Source organism: Topomyia yanbarensis, chromosome 2 (genome assembly GCF_030247195.1).
Source record: "Topomyia yanbarensis strain Yona2022 chromosome 2, ASM3024719v1, whole genome shotgun sequence".
In the NCBI taxonomy this organism is placed as follows: domain Eukaryota; kingdom Metazoa; phylum Arthropoda; class Insecta; order Diptera; family Culicidae; genus Topomyia; species Topomyia yanbarensis.
Window position 1 is genome coordinate 390545917 of NC_080671.1, and position 14483 is coordinate 390560399.

Below are 14483 nucleotides of genomic sequence, written 5' to 3' on the forward strand. Positions count from 1 at the left end.
CGTTGAAATATTATAAAAAAAGAAATACTTATTCTTTGCAAGCTTTTTCGATCAAATTCTGAGCGGAAATCGATGCTACTATAACTAACAAATCAATGTTACTGAACAACCCATTCCAATGCACATGTGCGCCAGGAACACGGTCCCATTGAAAATACAGTCGCTTTCGCAAGCCGTATTCACGCTCGTTTTGATTTGAAAGGCCAACATCCGGCTTGGTTCGATGTTAAAGCAAACGTGTATCGTATCAGTGGCCACAGTCAAGCGCCGCCACATTCAATGTGGTACCGGATTTGAATGAAAATCACTGAAATTGTTATGACAGGATCGCGCTAAACGAATATGGTTTCAGCACTGTTTGAAACTTTACTGTTCAGCAAGTACAGCATAGTGTTGTCTTGTGAAACCGATTGATGTTTATGGGCGAATTGAAACAACTGCGGCATCGTCCATTGTTGTGATAATATTCCCAATTTTATGATCATTCTCGGCGGAACATTGGAACGCTATCCAGCTTTTAACGTGCCATAATGACGGCATATATCGTCTTGTTCGTAATACCACAGGCAATAGACGTTTAGGTCGTTTCGAAATGTAACTGAAACTTCGAATAAATCAGCCATTTGAAACACGTTTGGTAAATGTTTGTAGATGGCGCAGTGATCAATGCAAATGCACTTCGGATGCAACTGTCAAACGCGTCTTGCAAATGGTTGCTCAGATGGGAGTAGTGAAAAACTGATTTCCAGCGTTTAATAATTTGAACGTCCAATGCATTGGACTAACATAGGAAAACTTCCTTTTACTGGGTGGATAGCGTAAACAACTGTGTCTTTTTGGCATATTGCGAACTTGGTGATGTTGGTTGCCATGTTGGCACGTGATAAACTGTATATACAGCAGACGATAATCGAAAGTGTTACCAAATGCTCTTCTGTTTGCGATCTGAATCCTTTTCCAAATGCACCAGCTCGCCGTATGACGAGCAAAGGAGAAGCCCATAATACCACCATGTGCATGGTCTAAAATTTCTTTACCTGGTGTTTCATTGGGTGTGGAACCATAAAATTACCGGTAGCTCATATAAAACACATACTTTGGCATATTTATGAGTTATTAAGAATTTTACATGGGGTTTTGATGGTTGTGACTAAATGTATGGTCTTTTTAAGGTGTTATACAGCGATAGCTTGCTCGGGATACATTTTCCGACTGATGAAATAATTATCATTATCCTAATTCACCCAAAAACGATGGACGTTGGTAATTACTCTATCTAATTGACATCAATGCTTTCGAAGACAGTTGACCTTTTCATTAGTCCACTTACGTAACACTGTGACAGCTTGCTGTCGAACTTTCTAACTATCTTCTTGATTGACTTGTTCGGCCCTACCAGATAAATATACTACAATCCGCCCACTCGCAAAGATAAACAGAAACGACTTACCTCCCAAGGCCACCAATTTGACGACAATCACCGGCATCCAACAGAGACAGTCGGTTACAACTATTATTGCGAATCTGGAATGAGAGAATGGAAAGGCAGGATAAGTATAAATGGATTAATAGAACATATTTATAGCAATAAACTAAAACATTATTCAATGCACTTTCTAGATAGAATGGCATACCTATTATAAACATATGGGTGGAGAAGGACATCAGACTATTTCGATGTTTATACAACTTATATTTGATGAAATGTACACTGTACAATTCTTTTTACAGTATGATTGTTTAGTGTTTCGGATTCTCCTCGTGAGCAACTAACACTAATTTAATACTAGTTAGATAAGTCCAAGCCAGCACCAAATTGGCGCTAGTTATAACGTGGTTGAATCAATAAAATTGTTTGAACTCCTGTGAGTTGTTGTAGAGATGTTATGGAGTTATCTATTTTTCAACCGCACCTAGCCACTCCAAAATTTTAATTGTATTGAGAAAAATGTGCATCCAATATAAAATCCTAATAGTCCTCGATTGGGCCGTACTCTAGTGTGTAAGGAGGGTTCTTGTCCTTGAGCGCCACCTGAACGTTGTTGGTGGCATACCACTACATGTCCTTTTAGCGTAATAGCAGGATTCAGAATCCGGGCAAAATAGCTTAGAACAATCTGTTACTTCATGAAAGATAGCACACGTTTTTTCATGCACTCTTTCGCACAAATTTTCTGGTTGAAGGTCTGAATTGCAATGAAAATATTTCTTTTCAAACCACATGTACAGAAAGCATGCCAAATCAGATATTTCTGTTTGAACTTCGACAGCTTCAAATGTTTAAAAATATCGGCCACTTTGCCCTTCCCGTTGGCATTAAGCTGGTGGCAGCTGACGCGGCATTTTTTTTTTTTTTTGAGTAAACGTCAACCCCAGCTTAGTCCTCTCACTAAGTTAGTGTTGGATTCTGATGAGACGAAGTCATTTTTATATTTGTTTGTCGCGTGTATGTGACTTTGAGTGCATACATTCGATTTTTATGTAGTTTAGTGGATATGAGCATTATATTTTTGATTGGTCCACCTGAAGGCATTGGACTTATGCTACTAGGGCCGAGAATAGGGGATTCCGGACGAAACCGATTCATGATCGCGCGAACACGGGCATTTGGAGGTTCACTCTCGAGACCGGGATCGTTAATTTATAAGTGCTTTCACTTAGTCACCGGGGTGTTACACTTTTTACGAGATCGTGGATGTGGTCGTGAGTGGATGATCGCGAAGGACTCAAGCGTTTGTATGTGGACGTTTTTGTCGCGTGTGCTAGTATGTATGTAACTTCGCGTGGACACATTATTTTTATAAGCGTGTGGCCATTCGCATGTTCGCATATTCTTCAATGATCGCGTGTGGACGTCTTGTCTAGTTTTTATTTCTATTGCTCCAACTAAAGGCATGAATTTGGGCTGCTAGGATCAAGAGCGGAGACTTTCGCACGTGACCGATTCATGATTGCGCGAGCTTAGGTTCTTAGGTTCCAACGTTCACCTAATCAATCGGGATGTTTGAATATTGGCGAGATCGCGGGCGTTCGTATTTGTGACCAGGTTTGTGTTATCGCGTAGGCCACGTTTGTACGTTTGGAATGAGAGATTGTTAGTGTATATGAGAGAATAAGCAATTTGTGTTAGTGAGTGTTAGCATGGATTTAATTGAAAATATAACAACAAAAGAAGGGTGCCTGCAGAGAGAATTGGGCCTCAAACCCACATTGTATATTATTTGACCATGGCTGTGGATAATAAAGGTCGCCAAGTTAAGTACTAAAATTGATCACAATGTAGTTTAACTAAAAAGATAATGATTGTATCCCAAGTTTCTGTGATATAATCACTGTAATACTGCTTTGGTGGAAAAGCCCCCGGACCACATCAAGGTACAGTATCATGCCGAGGGAGTCCTTCATTTATATATTTGGTACAATATTATTAAAACACTCACAATTGCAACCTTATGCAAATTGTAAATAAGGTAGTAAAATATAAACGCAATAAATTTAAAACAAGCAAAAAGAATATTCAAAGAAGATAGAATTTAAAGAGAGAAAAACATGTACAGAAAGCATGCCAAATCAGATATTTCTGTTTGAACTTCGACAGCTTCAAATGTTTAAAAATATCGGCCACTTTGCCCTTCCCGTTGGCATTAAGCTGGTGGCAGCTGACGCGGCATTTTTTTTTTTTTTTTTGAGTAAACGTCAACCCCAGCTTAGTCCTCTCACTAAGTTAGTGTTGGATTCTGATGAGACGAAGTCATTTTTATATTTGTTTGTCGCGTGTATGTGACTTTGAGTGCATACATTCGATTTTTATGTAGTTTAGTGGATATGAGCATTATATTTTTGATTGGTCCACCTGAAGGCATTGGACTTATGCTACTAGGGCCGAGAATAGGGGATTCCGGACGAAACCGATTCATGATCGCGCGAACACGGGCATTTGGAGGTTCACTCTCGAGACCGGGATCGTTAATTTATAAGTGCTTTCACTTAGTCACCGGGGTGTTACACTTTTTACGAGATCGTGGATGTGGTCGTGAGTGGATGATCGCGAAGGACTCAAGCGTTTGTATGTGGACGTTTTTGTCGCGTGTGCTAGTATGTATGTAACTTCGCGTGGACACATTATTTTTATAAGCGTGTGGCCATTCGCATGTTCGCATATTCTTCAATGATCGCGTGTGGACGTCTTGTCTAGTTTTTATTTCTATTGCTCCAACTAAAGGCATGAATTTGGGCTGCTAGGATCAAGAGCGGAGACTTTCGCACGTGACCGATTCATGATTGCGCGAGCTTAGGTTCTTAGGTTCCAACGTTCACCTAATCAATCGGGATGTTTGAATATTGGCGAGATCGCGGGCGTTCGTATTTGTGACCAGGTTTGTGTTATCGCGTAGGCCACGTTTGTACGTTTGGAATGAGAGATTGTTAGTGTATATGAGAGAATAAGCAATTTGTGTTAGTGAGTGTTAGCATGGATTTAATTGAAAATATAACAACAAAAGAAGGGTGCCTGCAGAGAGAATTGGGCCTCAAACCCACATTGTATATTATTTGACCATGGCTGTGGATAATAAAGGTCGCCAAGTTAAGTACTAAAATTGATCACAATGTAGTTTAACTAAAAAGATAATGATTGTATCCCAAGTTTCTGTGATATAATCACTGTAATACTGCTTTGGTGGAAAAGCCCCCGGACCACATCAAGGTACAGTATCATGCCGAGGGAGTCCTTCATTTATATATTTGGTACAATATTATTAAAACACTCACAATTGCAACCTTATGCAAATTGTAAATAAGGTAGTAAAATATAAACGCAATAAATTTAAAACAAGCAAAAAGAATATTCAAAGAAGATAGAATTTAAAGAGAGAAAAACATAAGAAATAAATAAGGAACAAACGAGGAAAAACTAAATAAGTAAAATGGAACAAAACATGTGAATAGTCAAAAAGCTACCAATATCCAAAATAAAATAAAAATCCAAGGCGCAGAAACAACTGAAAATGAACAAAATTAAGACAATAGAAAAGTTGAAATCTGAGAGTATGTAAAATATTGAATATATAGGAACATAAAACAGATTGAATAATTAAAACAATCAAATTAAACGAAGGAAATAAGACTAAAATTGAAAAACGGGTAAACGACAACATTAAAAATAAAATATCATAAGCCTGGAAACAGCCTGGAAAACAGGGAAATGAACACAATGGGTTCACTGAGTTAGACGAAAAAATAACAATAAAGGAAGGAATGAAAACAGGAAACTGAGGAAAATGTTGAAAATATTTCAGAAAAAAAAATAATAAAGAATGCGAATGCAATAAATAAAACGTGTTTAATCCACCTAACAGTGTGATGAGACATTTCTTATAACTCTTATCACTCTCTTCGGATAATATATCGTTTGAGAGCATTTAGAACTTGATGCTTCGCGATGTTTTTGATAACACATACTACATGGGATAGTGGCAGGACTCAGAGAATCGCTCAAATCAGCATAGGACAACATCAGTGCTAGAAATCTCAAACAAAATCAATGGGAAAGCGAAAAAATGGCCCATAAAATAGACATATAGACATACCAACGAATTATTGTTAATGCTCTGTTAATAAAATATCTATATTGTGGTGGGAAAACTGAATTTTCCTAAAGGGGTTATATATTGTACTGAAACAAAAAAACGATTTTTTTTAATCGAATTGAAGTTTATATTTTACTCAAATTTCCATCGCGACTGAGATCTAAGAAATCAACGCTTTTTCTTGAAAAGGGCGATACTAGCAGTGATACCATTCAAAGAAAATCAACAGTGAATATTTCCAGACTTGGTTTTATTTCCTATTTAAGAACTATTGTGTTTTTTGACATCCTAGCTTGCATGATTCAGTGATCGAAACACAAAGCTTCATAAAGTATTTGAAATTATTAAATTAAAATTTGTTTTTGCTATTGAAATTGACAAAATGATAGTATCGCCCCTTTGGCGATTGTTTACTTTTTCGGTCCCATCTATCAGCATTGAAGTATCGCCCTTACGTTTTTTTACAATAACTACCGTTTTACAACACCGATTTCGTCCGGGTTTTTTCAATAGAGATCATTGTTACTATTTACAGCTGGTATCAGTCTGATAATCCTAAAAAATACGAAAATAACAGTTTCGCCTCCAAACTGCTAGCAAAAAAAGTATCGCCCTGTTTGCTTGCATGGAGCGTGGAGGGCGAAACTTTAAATAAACAAACAAAAATACAGTTTCGCCCGTTGTATTTTTTGCTGTAGTTTAAGAAAGCAATATCGTAGAATCAAAATTTTTAGGTTAATTTGTTGCGTTTCAAAGCCCTCATTCGCATGTAAGAAAAAAGCCCTATGTTTACATTTGTAAGTATCGCCCTTTTCACAAAAAAAGCGTTAAAATGAAATCGCAGCTCCTGATATCACGCTATCTCTGAAGTACATGCGTGCATAGTTTCAAATTTTACTTCTACATCGACTTTTTCTAAAGGTGACTTCCCAGTAGTATTCTTGATTTGAATTATTATCGCTAATCCTAATGCCAAAGAATAAATAAAAACCTCACGAAAACGAACCGTTTGGGAAAATCATCATCATTACTGGAACTTTCATTTTCACGAAACTTTTCGATAACCTTCCGTCACTTGCGTTAATGCACTGGGTGCACAGTGCTCTAAAACTCTAGCGAAATCGTTTTAGGGCACCAGCGGGTCTGTAAAGAATACTAAAAATTTATTTCTATTCCATAATTTTCAGTTCAGCAATTCGAGAGTTCGTGCTCACCGCAAACCATGAAAAATAGACTACGTTGTGAAGCGATGATCACTATTTATTAAAAAATCACGGTTAAATAAAAAATAAAACTATAAAAAAAATTCAAATAGTTTATAATTTTCACAAACCTATTAGGAAAAATTGTGTAATAAGCTTTCCTAATATTGTGTAGGAAAAAAGCTGAAAATTTGAAATGAAATCTGAGGATTATGATTGATTACAGAACTCTGCAATTTTCTATTGGAATGTTTTCAGGCATGAATTTGATATTGATGCTATTTAATAATAGTCTTGATTTCACAGTTGTCTAATTTAGACAACTGTGAAATCAAGACCAATAGATCAGTTACATATCAGGACCCCATTCCGACAATTTATCAAAAGTCCTCATGATGTTTACAACAACAGGTTATCAATCTACGGATCAGATAATGTTATTGTAATATTGAATTAAATCAGTTTGCATCAATAAATTTTCAACTCCAATCCAATATTTTTTTTTTGTGTGGAGGGGGGGGGGGGTGTATGGTGTTAAAACCTTCTCTTGGCTACGCCGTTGCTTGGAGTTATTTATTTCGCTTTTCATTTTCCAAAAGGTTTCAGATCAATCCGATGGTCATAAGTTAGAAAAATTGCAGTCAGAAGGTTCGCACAAATGAACAATTTTGCACTGATAAGTTATCAAGTTCCTTCCAGACAACTTGGAAGTGTTCGGTGATTATTTCTAGCAGTTGTAGATAGAAAAATGAAATACAAAATTCGATTTATCGAAATAATGTTTGGCTTATTTCAATGGATTATTACTATATTGAACAATAAATAGGCGACGAAGAGTAATCCACAAACAACAAGCCATAACTTTTAAAGTATTCAAAATAGATATTTGAAGTCTTCAGTAAAGTTATTCGCAAAAGTAAGAGCTACAAATTTGCTGAAGGCATCATTTCGTTATAATCACTTCCAAGAAAATTTGTGAAAATATCTCACTCATAGGGGGATTAATCAGCAAAAGCACAATACCAAAAGAAAGAGCATATTACCTCTATTAAATTCTCCGAAGATACTATTGACCTAAAATAGGCCGTTTTGGCGTTAATAATAGATTACATGTTTTTGGTCATATTTCTGGCAATGGGAAATGATAGAAATCTTTCGTCCGCATTTAATATTAAATATCTCTTTTGATAATAGTCCGATTTCAACAATCTATAGCTTGTTCGAAAGGTATTCGTTTAAGCTGTCTAAAAACATATAAATTGTTAATCTATATTGTCAATTTCGGCAGATAATTTAAAAAAACTGCCAAAAGCGCCATTTTTACGCATTCAAACATTCATATCTTAAAAACTAAACATCAGAATCAAAAACAAATTAATAGCGTTCATACTGTTTTTTAGTTCTTTCATTTAAAATTGGTTTGGATAAGATCGGTTCAGCCATTGCTGAGAAACACGAATGAGAATTTGTCCGTTACATACACACACACAGAGACACACACACACACACAGACATTGTCCCAAATCGTCGAGCTGAGTCGATTGGTATATAAGACTCGGCCCTCCGGGACTCGGAAAAAATCTTGAAAGTTTGAGCGAATTCTATACATTTCTTTTATAAGAAATGTAAAAAGAAATAAAGTAGCTATGAAAAATAAAAAAACTGGACAGTTTATTAATTTTAAATGACCTAATTTAGAAATGAATAAGTGCAATGGAATAATAAAAATAGAAATAAATAACTGCACGGAATAGGTTGAAGAAAAAAAACAGACAAAAATGAAATCATAGAAAACGTGTAAAATCTATTTTTTCCTTTTATTTTTAAAATCGCCGGTAAACTCCAAGTTTGCTCATATAACCCTTTCCACGTTTTTCTAAAACTTTCTTCCTTCAACTCCTTGCTCACCCTCGAGTACTATGGCTCTTAATATTAAAAAATATACTTCATTTTCCAGTCCCTTGCTAATTGAATGTCGTTAAAAACGTGTAAAATCTAAATTGTTTATATGAGTAAAAATAAAAGTTTCGTCTAGCACTTGGGGAAAAAATAGGAATATTACAATATAGAAAAATAAGTGAAAATAAACAAATGAAATTAATAGATAAATTCATATAAAGTAAAGCTTAAAATTGGACGAAATAGAAAATATAAAACATGCACAAAACACAAAGATGTCAATGTAAACAATGAGGAGAATGTTCAAATGATAAAATGAACAAAATTAAACACATGAAATTAAAAATTGTTTAAATAGGCAAAAAAAGAAAATGCTAAAGGTAATGTAACACAACAAAAGAGAAAAAAATAATATTAAACAAAATCCATGCAAAAGTAAAGCATAAATTTCAAAACTGATAAATGGAGAACAGAAAAAATATTAACAAAATAAAAAAAAACTACCACGAAAAGAAGGAAAAATGATTCTGTTTTTAGAAAATGAGAGAGACCTAATAATGAAAAATATGGAAAAAGCGCGGATGGAGAAAATACTACAATAGGTTTATTTAAGAACACGAAAAAATGCAATTAATCATAGGGATTGAAATTTTGTGAAATAAATTTAAAAGAATTAATTAAATCAATTTAAAAAAATAAAACAAAAAAACGCGATAATTAAAAAGATGGAATGAGTCGAAAAATGGGAAAAATTTAAAAAAATTGGACGAATTCAAAAAAAAACACCAAGAATAGTAAAAATATAGAATGGAAAATATTTAGCAAAATATACAAAACAAAACATAAAATAAAAATACACGGAAAAAATAGAAAGATTAAAAACCTGGATCAAATGGAAAAAGAAACAACTAAATATGCAGAAAATTAAGATATGAAATAAAAGAGCAAGTGAAAGCAAGAAACACTACATTATATGAAGAATATAGAATTTCTCTGACATGGCAAATTTACTTAATTATTTAGTACTCATATTTAAATAAAAAAATTATAAATGAGCACATGAAATTGCGATAAATCGTTTTCTTCGTGGATTTTCATGTTCTTTCTTGATTTGTGAAGTTATTCAGAACTCGTTTCTTGAGTCCTATTTGACCAAATTGAGCACTCTAAAAGAAGGTTGCCGAGTTTTCTTCTTCATTTTAATAGATGCTTTCGCGATCCATTTAGCGGTTTAGACGGATTGAAATAAGTAGAAATAGTAATCACAAATCGTCCTGAAAATAACCCAATTATTCTATTTTGACCGAATAGCTTAAGCAAAAACAAATAAACCACTGATTTTCAAAACCCTTCCACGAACTGCAAAGTTAGGAAATATTTAGTGAAATACGTATTGAAATCAATTTTTGGAGAGCCCGAAACTTAAAAACACTTGAGAGTTTTTTAAATGGTCGGTCAAAACCCATTAGATAATCATAGTAAAGAATGAAATAGAAAATAAATTTCAGTTTTCTTTTATTTTGATTATAGTGGTTTTAACCATAGGGCCATTCGCCTCTTTTCGAGTTAGAGAAATCTCCTTTGCAAAAATCTCTAACCCTATGTGCGGGGTTGGGAATCGAATCCATGTGAGCTGCGTACAACGCAATCGATTTACCAACTACGCTATTCCCATCCCCAATAAATTTCAGCCTTTAAATACACAATTTACCATAAAATCTCATGTATTTTTTGCCAATTGCAAGTTTTCATTTGATCAGTCTTTCATACACTATAAATTTTATGATACAATTTACGATTGACTTTATAATATAAAATAGACCATATTTGGTCATTTCTGTTTTGCCAGGACAAACCTTTAACCACACTTCAGTTTGATCTTATCAGTTGCAACACCTTCATTTTGTTACCGTCCATAAAACCACAAACCGACGTAGCCACAATTTCTGCAATCAAAAATATATGCTTTCAGAGAAAAAAAATTTAATCCCATTTAAAAAAATCCAACGAAATCAAAAAAACTCATGATATTACACCAAATCACCATGAAATGTTTGATTTTGTAATTGAGAAAATCATATATTTGTCTTCCAACATGCCACACTGTAGAATTTAGGCAAACTATCCTAATTAAATCATACCAATATTGAGAATCTAATTGCATTCTCAAATAAATTGTTATTGAAACAATATTTGACAGTATCATTCCTTTCGCTCAAAGTCCAGGCCCCTTCCAAAACTCCGGGCCCGGGGGGAAACACCCCGTCCCCCTCCCCTCTCGGCGGTCCTGCTCACTGGGTTGGGAACAGTAACATATCCCTGAGTCTGAGTCTCCTGTACATAGGTTCGTCTATGTATGGAGAACCACAAACCCGGATACGCAATTGCGTTACCGCAGGCCCGTCGCATATCACATTAAACCGGCAACAATTTTGACTTTTTTTTGGGAACACTGCATAATTATCTACTTATTCTCTGTGCAACTTCAGCTAGTCCAGATCGATAAGCAGCCAGGGGCGGTCGCACAAACTCAAGCTACAAGTTCAATAAAATTCTTCATTACGAGCTTTTATAAAACTTTGTCGAAGATACCAATTTTCTACCTCGTCAGCATAAAAAGATAATTTTTTTTTCAGTTTGATCGTAGTAAGCTATGCCCAATTTTAATTTTTATCAGGTTGTGGGGAATATTCTTAAGAACAATTCGTCCAAAGATACCCTGTGAATATATTCGATGGTTTGGCCTCTAGTGAATTAAGTTCACGTTTTTGGGGTTTCCGACCACTATGCAGCGGTGTCTTTTGCTGACTCCTTCTCGATAACAAACATTTACCCAATTTGTTGAGCTGAGTCGTTTGGTTCACAAGACTAGGTCCAGCAATCTGAAAAATCCTTCGAAGTTTGAGGCTTTCTGTACGTTTCTTTTAAAATAAACATTAAAAAAATCAGTGTAGCTCAGTACGCTACACGCTGCTTGTCTTAGATCCAGAAGGCGGGCTCAGAGCGTAAGATCGGAGAGTGAGAGAGGAGCGCAAGCGACGTTTCGAGAAGGTAGGGACTCTAAAACGGGAGATCAAGCTTAGCAAGCCAATTGCCATAAGTAGCTGTGCTGAGAAATAAACGCCAATCCCTGGGGGACGCGTACTGAGTCGTCATGACGAAGACGAGGGTCCGTCGACATCAGCTGAAATATACCCGGGTAAGCTAAAGATAATCGTTGAGGGTCTCTTCCCGAATCACGATTCAACTACTTGGTTACCGACACCGTACGGCGAAGAAGAAGGAGGTAACACAGCCGAGTGGTAAGTGACTAACGACGAGCTCAAAGAAGCGTCGATGTGACTAAAATCATAGAAAACCCCCGGTCCGGATGGAATACCAACCGTGGCGCTGAAAGCTGCATTCCTGGCATATCCGAACATGTTCAGGATGCTACTGCTGAAGTCTTTAGACGATGGTAATCCCCGAAATGAGGAAGGTGCAGAAACTCATGTTGCTGCCAAAGTGTGGGAAGTCACCGAGCCATCCAGCCTCGAATAGATCAATGCCGCAGCGTGGCATAAAAGAATGAGCCAGATCCTGAAGAGCTAGTTCCAGAGTAGAGCACTGCTGTACCAGACGAACAAACGGGCAATAGGCAATGCGAGTCACAGCGGGCGTTCCTCAGGGCTCCATTCTCTGTCCAACACTTTGGAATGGGATGTACGATGGGGTCTTAACACTGCGGCTTCCCAGGAAAGTGAAAATCGTTGGTTTTGTGGACGATGTGTCACTAACGGTGAGACACTTGAAGAAATGGAGGTGTCGGTGACGGAGACAATGAAACCGCGAAAAGCTGAACAGGACGCATCGACTGCTGGTCGTACGAGTTGCGATTGCGATTGCGGCAGTATGCCTTGTCGTCGAGATGATCCCCATCTGCATTACCCTGACGGAGGATATCAAGTGCTACAAACAATGAAACGCCAAAACGTGAAGAAGATGATGAGAATCGATTCGATGTAGACGTGGCAGCAGGAATGGGACGATACGGAGAAAGGAAAGTGGACCTACCGGTTCATCCAAACCTGTCGGCGTGGGTCAATAGAAAGCACGAAGAGATGACCTTCCACCTGAAACAGCTCCTACCGAGCCACGGTTGCTTAAGGAGTATCTTCATCGGTGTGGGTACGCAACGTCAACACTGTGCCTGGAGAGTCTTTGAATGTCCGAGGTTTGAAGTGACGTGCAGGGAGCTACTTAAAACGGGAGGACCGGACATCAACCCGGATAATGTGGCCTACAGAATGACAAGCGACGTAGAGACGTGGAACGCAGTAAACAGAGATATGATGTAGATCAGTGATTCTCAACCTGGGGGCCGCGAAGTCATTGTTGGGAGTCCGCGAAGAAAAATATATTTTCCGAGTGCATATTGAAATTTCAAATCTTGTTTCCTAACAGATTGAAAATAACATATTGATAGCATACAAAATTGATGTTTATCTGTGGGGGTCCTCAGCAACCCAGTATGATATCTAAGGGGTCCGTGGTACGAAAAAGGTTGAGAACCGCTGATGTAGATCATGACCGTCTTACAGCGGAATGGACATCGTACAACGGTTTCGGGAGAGAAATCACCGCCAGGGAACTCTCCGCAGACATAAGCTAGATCCACAGCCGAGGACTAGTCGAATAGACTGCAACAGAGCAGCGAGTATGAGTCGTCGAAACGCCAGCGAACCGGACGTCACGCTCCATGCGGATTCGCCAGACCGACCACGGCACCCCACCGGTTGTTCCGATAGAAAAATAGCGAAAACCAAAGAAGAATCGACATTGGGAAAACTTTGTTCGCCAGGGAACTCTCTCTCCGTTAGCCTAATCTAGATTCACCGCTGGGGACTAGACTGAGTAGACAGCGACGAGACACCACCAGTCGCGGGTCATCGGCGCACCAGTGCATCGGATACCCTGCTTCACCAGAATCGCCGAACTGACCTCGGCACCTAGCTGACTAGCTCGATCTCGGTAGAACTTCTCTCGCCGGGGAATTCTCTGTCGGAGTAGGTCAGGTCCACCGTCGGGGACTAGACCGAGTTGTTCGCGAACAAGTCGAGGACTGAATGGACCGTCAAGGAAGTAGTGCTAAATGGCCCAAGAAGAGAGCTGACCGCCGAACTGACCGCATCACCTGGCTGGTTGGCTTGAGCTTCTCTCGCCGGGGAACTTTTCGTCGGAGTAGGCTAGATCTATCGTCGGGGACTAGACCGAGTAGTTCGCGAACCAGTCGGAAGCTCAACGAGGAAGTGGTACTGAATGGCACAAGGGAACTGAAGGACTCAGTAAATTAGACAGTTTGAAGTTTGCCGCCCTGATTGTCCTCGTAGGGGAAGAGCATTTATTCTATAACAACAGCTAGCTTTCCTACCTTGACTACCCAAACCCGTTCCCTGAGTTGTTGGTTTTTGAACATTTTTTTTCCTGCTCAGAATGTTTTTGAACATTTTTTCATATATATACAAAAAAATTCATATCCCCGCCCCGAAAAATTTTCTTACTACGCCACTGAACGCCTGGTGATCTCTTATAGATGATAGTCCAATGATCTTCTCCCCTCATGAATCGATCGCCGTGCCCAAGATCATATGGATCATCGCCCGGCAGACTTAACATGTCATTCTTCTGTTCGGAAGTGGAAACCATCCATCCCTTGTCGATCACTAATAATCATGAAGTTTGAAAATCAAAAAACTCATCACTCACTCGACTCTACACCTCTCATTCACCAATCGAGAGTGTGTAGTTGCTTAAT

General features: G+C 37.8%; 1 protein-coding gene across 2 annotated transcripts in view; it reads right to left on the minus strand.

The window, feature by feature from the left end:
* The window catches only part of LOC131684773 (relaxin receptor 2-like), a 230600-nt gene that overhangs the window by 39904 nt on the left and 176213 nt on the right, over window positions 1–14483 (minus strand). For both annotated transcript variants that reach the window (XM_058967912.1, XM_058967913.1), the window contains one exon: window positions 1451–1524. In XM_058967912.1, coding sequence (XP_058823895.1) covers window positions 1451–1524 — 74 coding nt within the window. The remainder of the gene's footprint in view (window positions 1–1450; window positions 1525–14483) is intronic.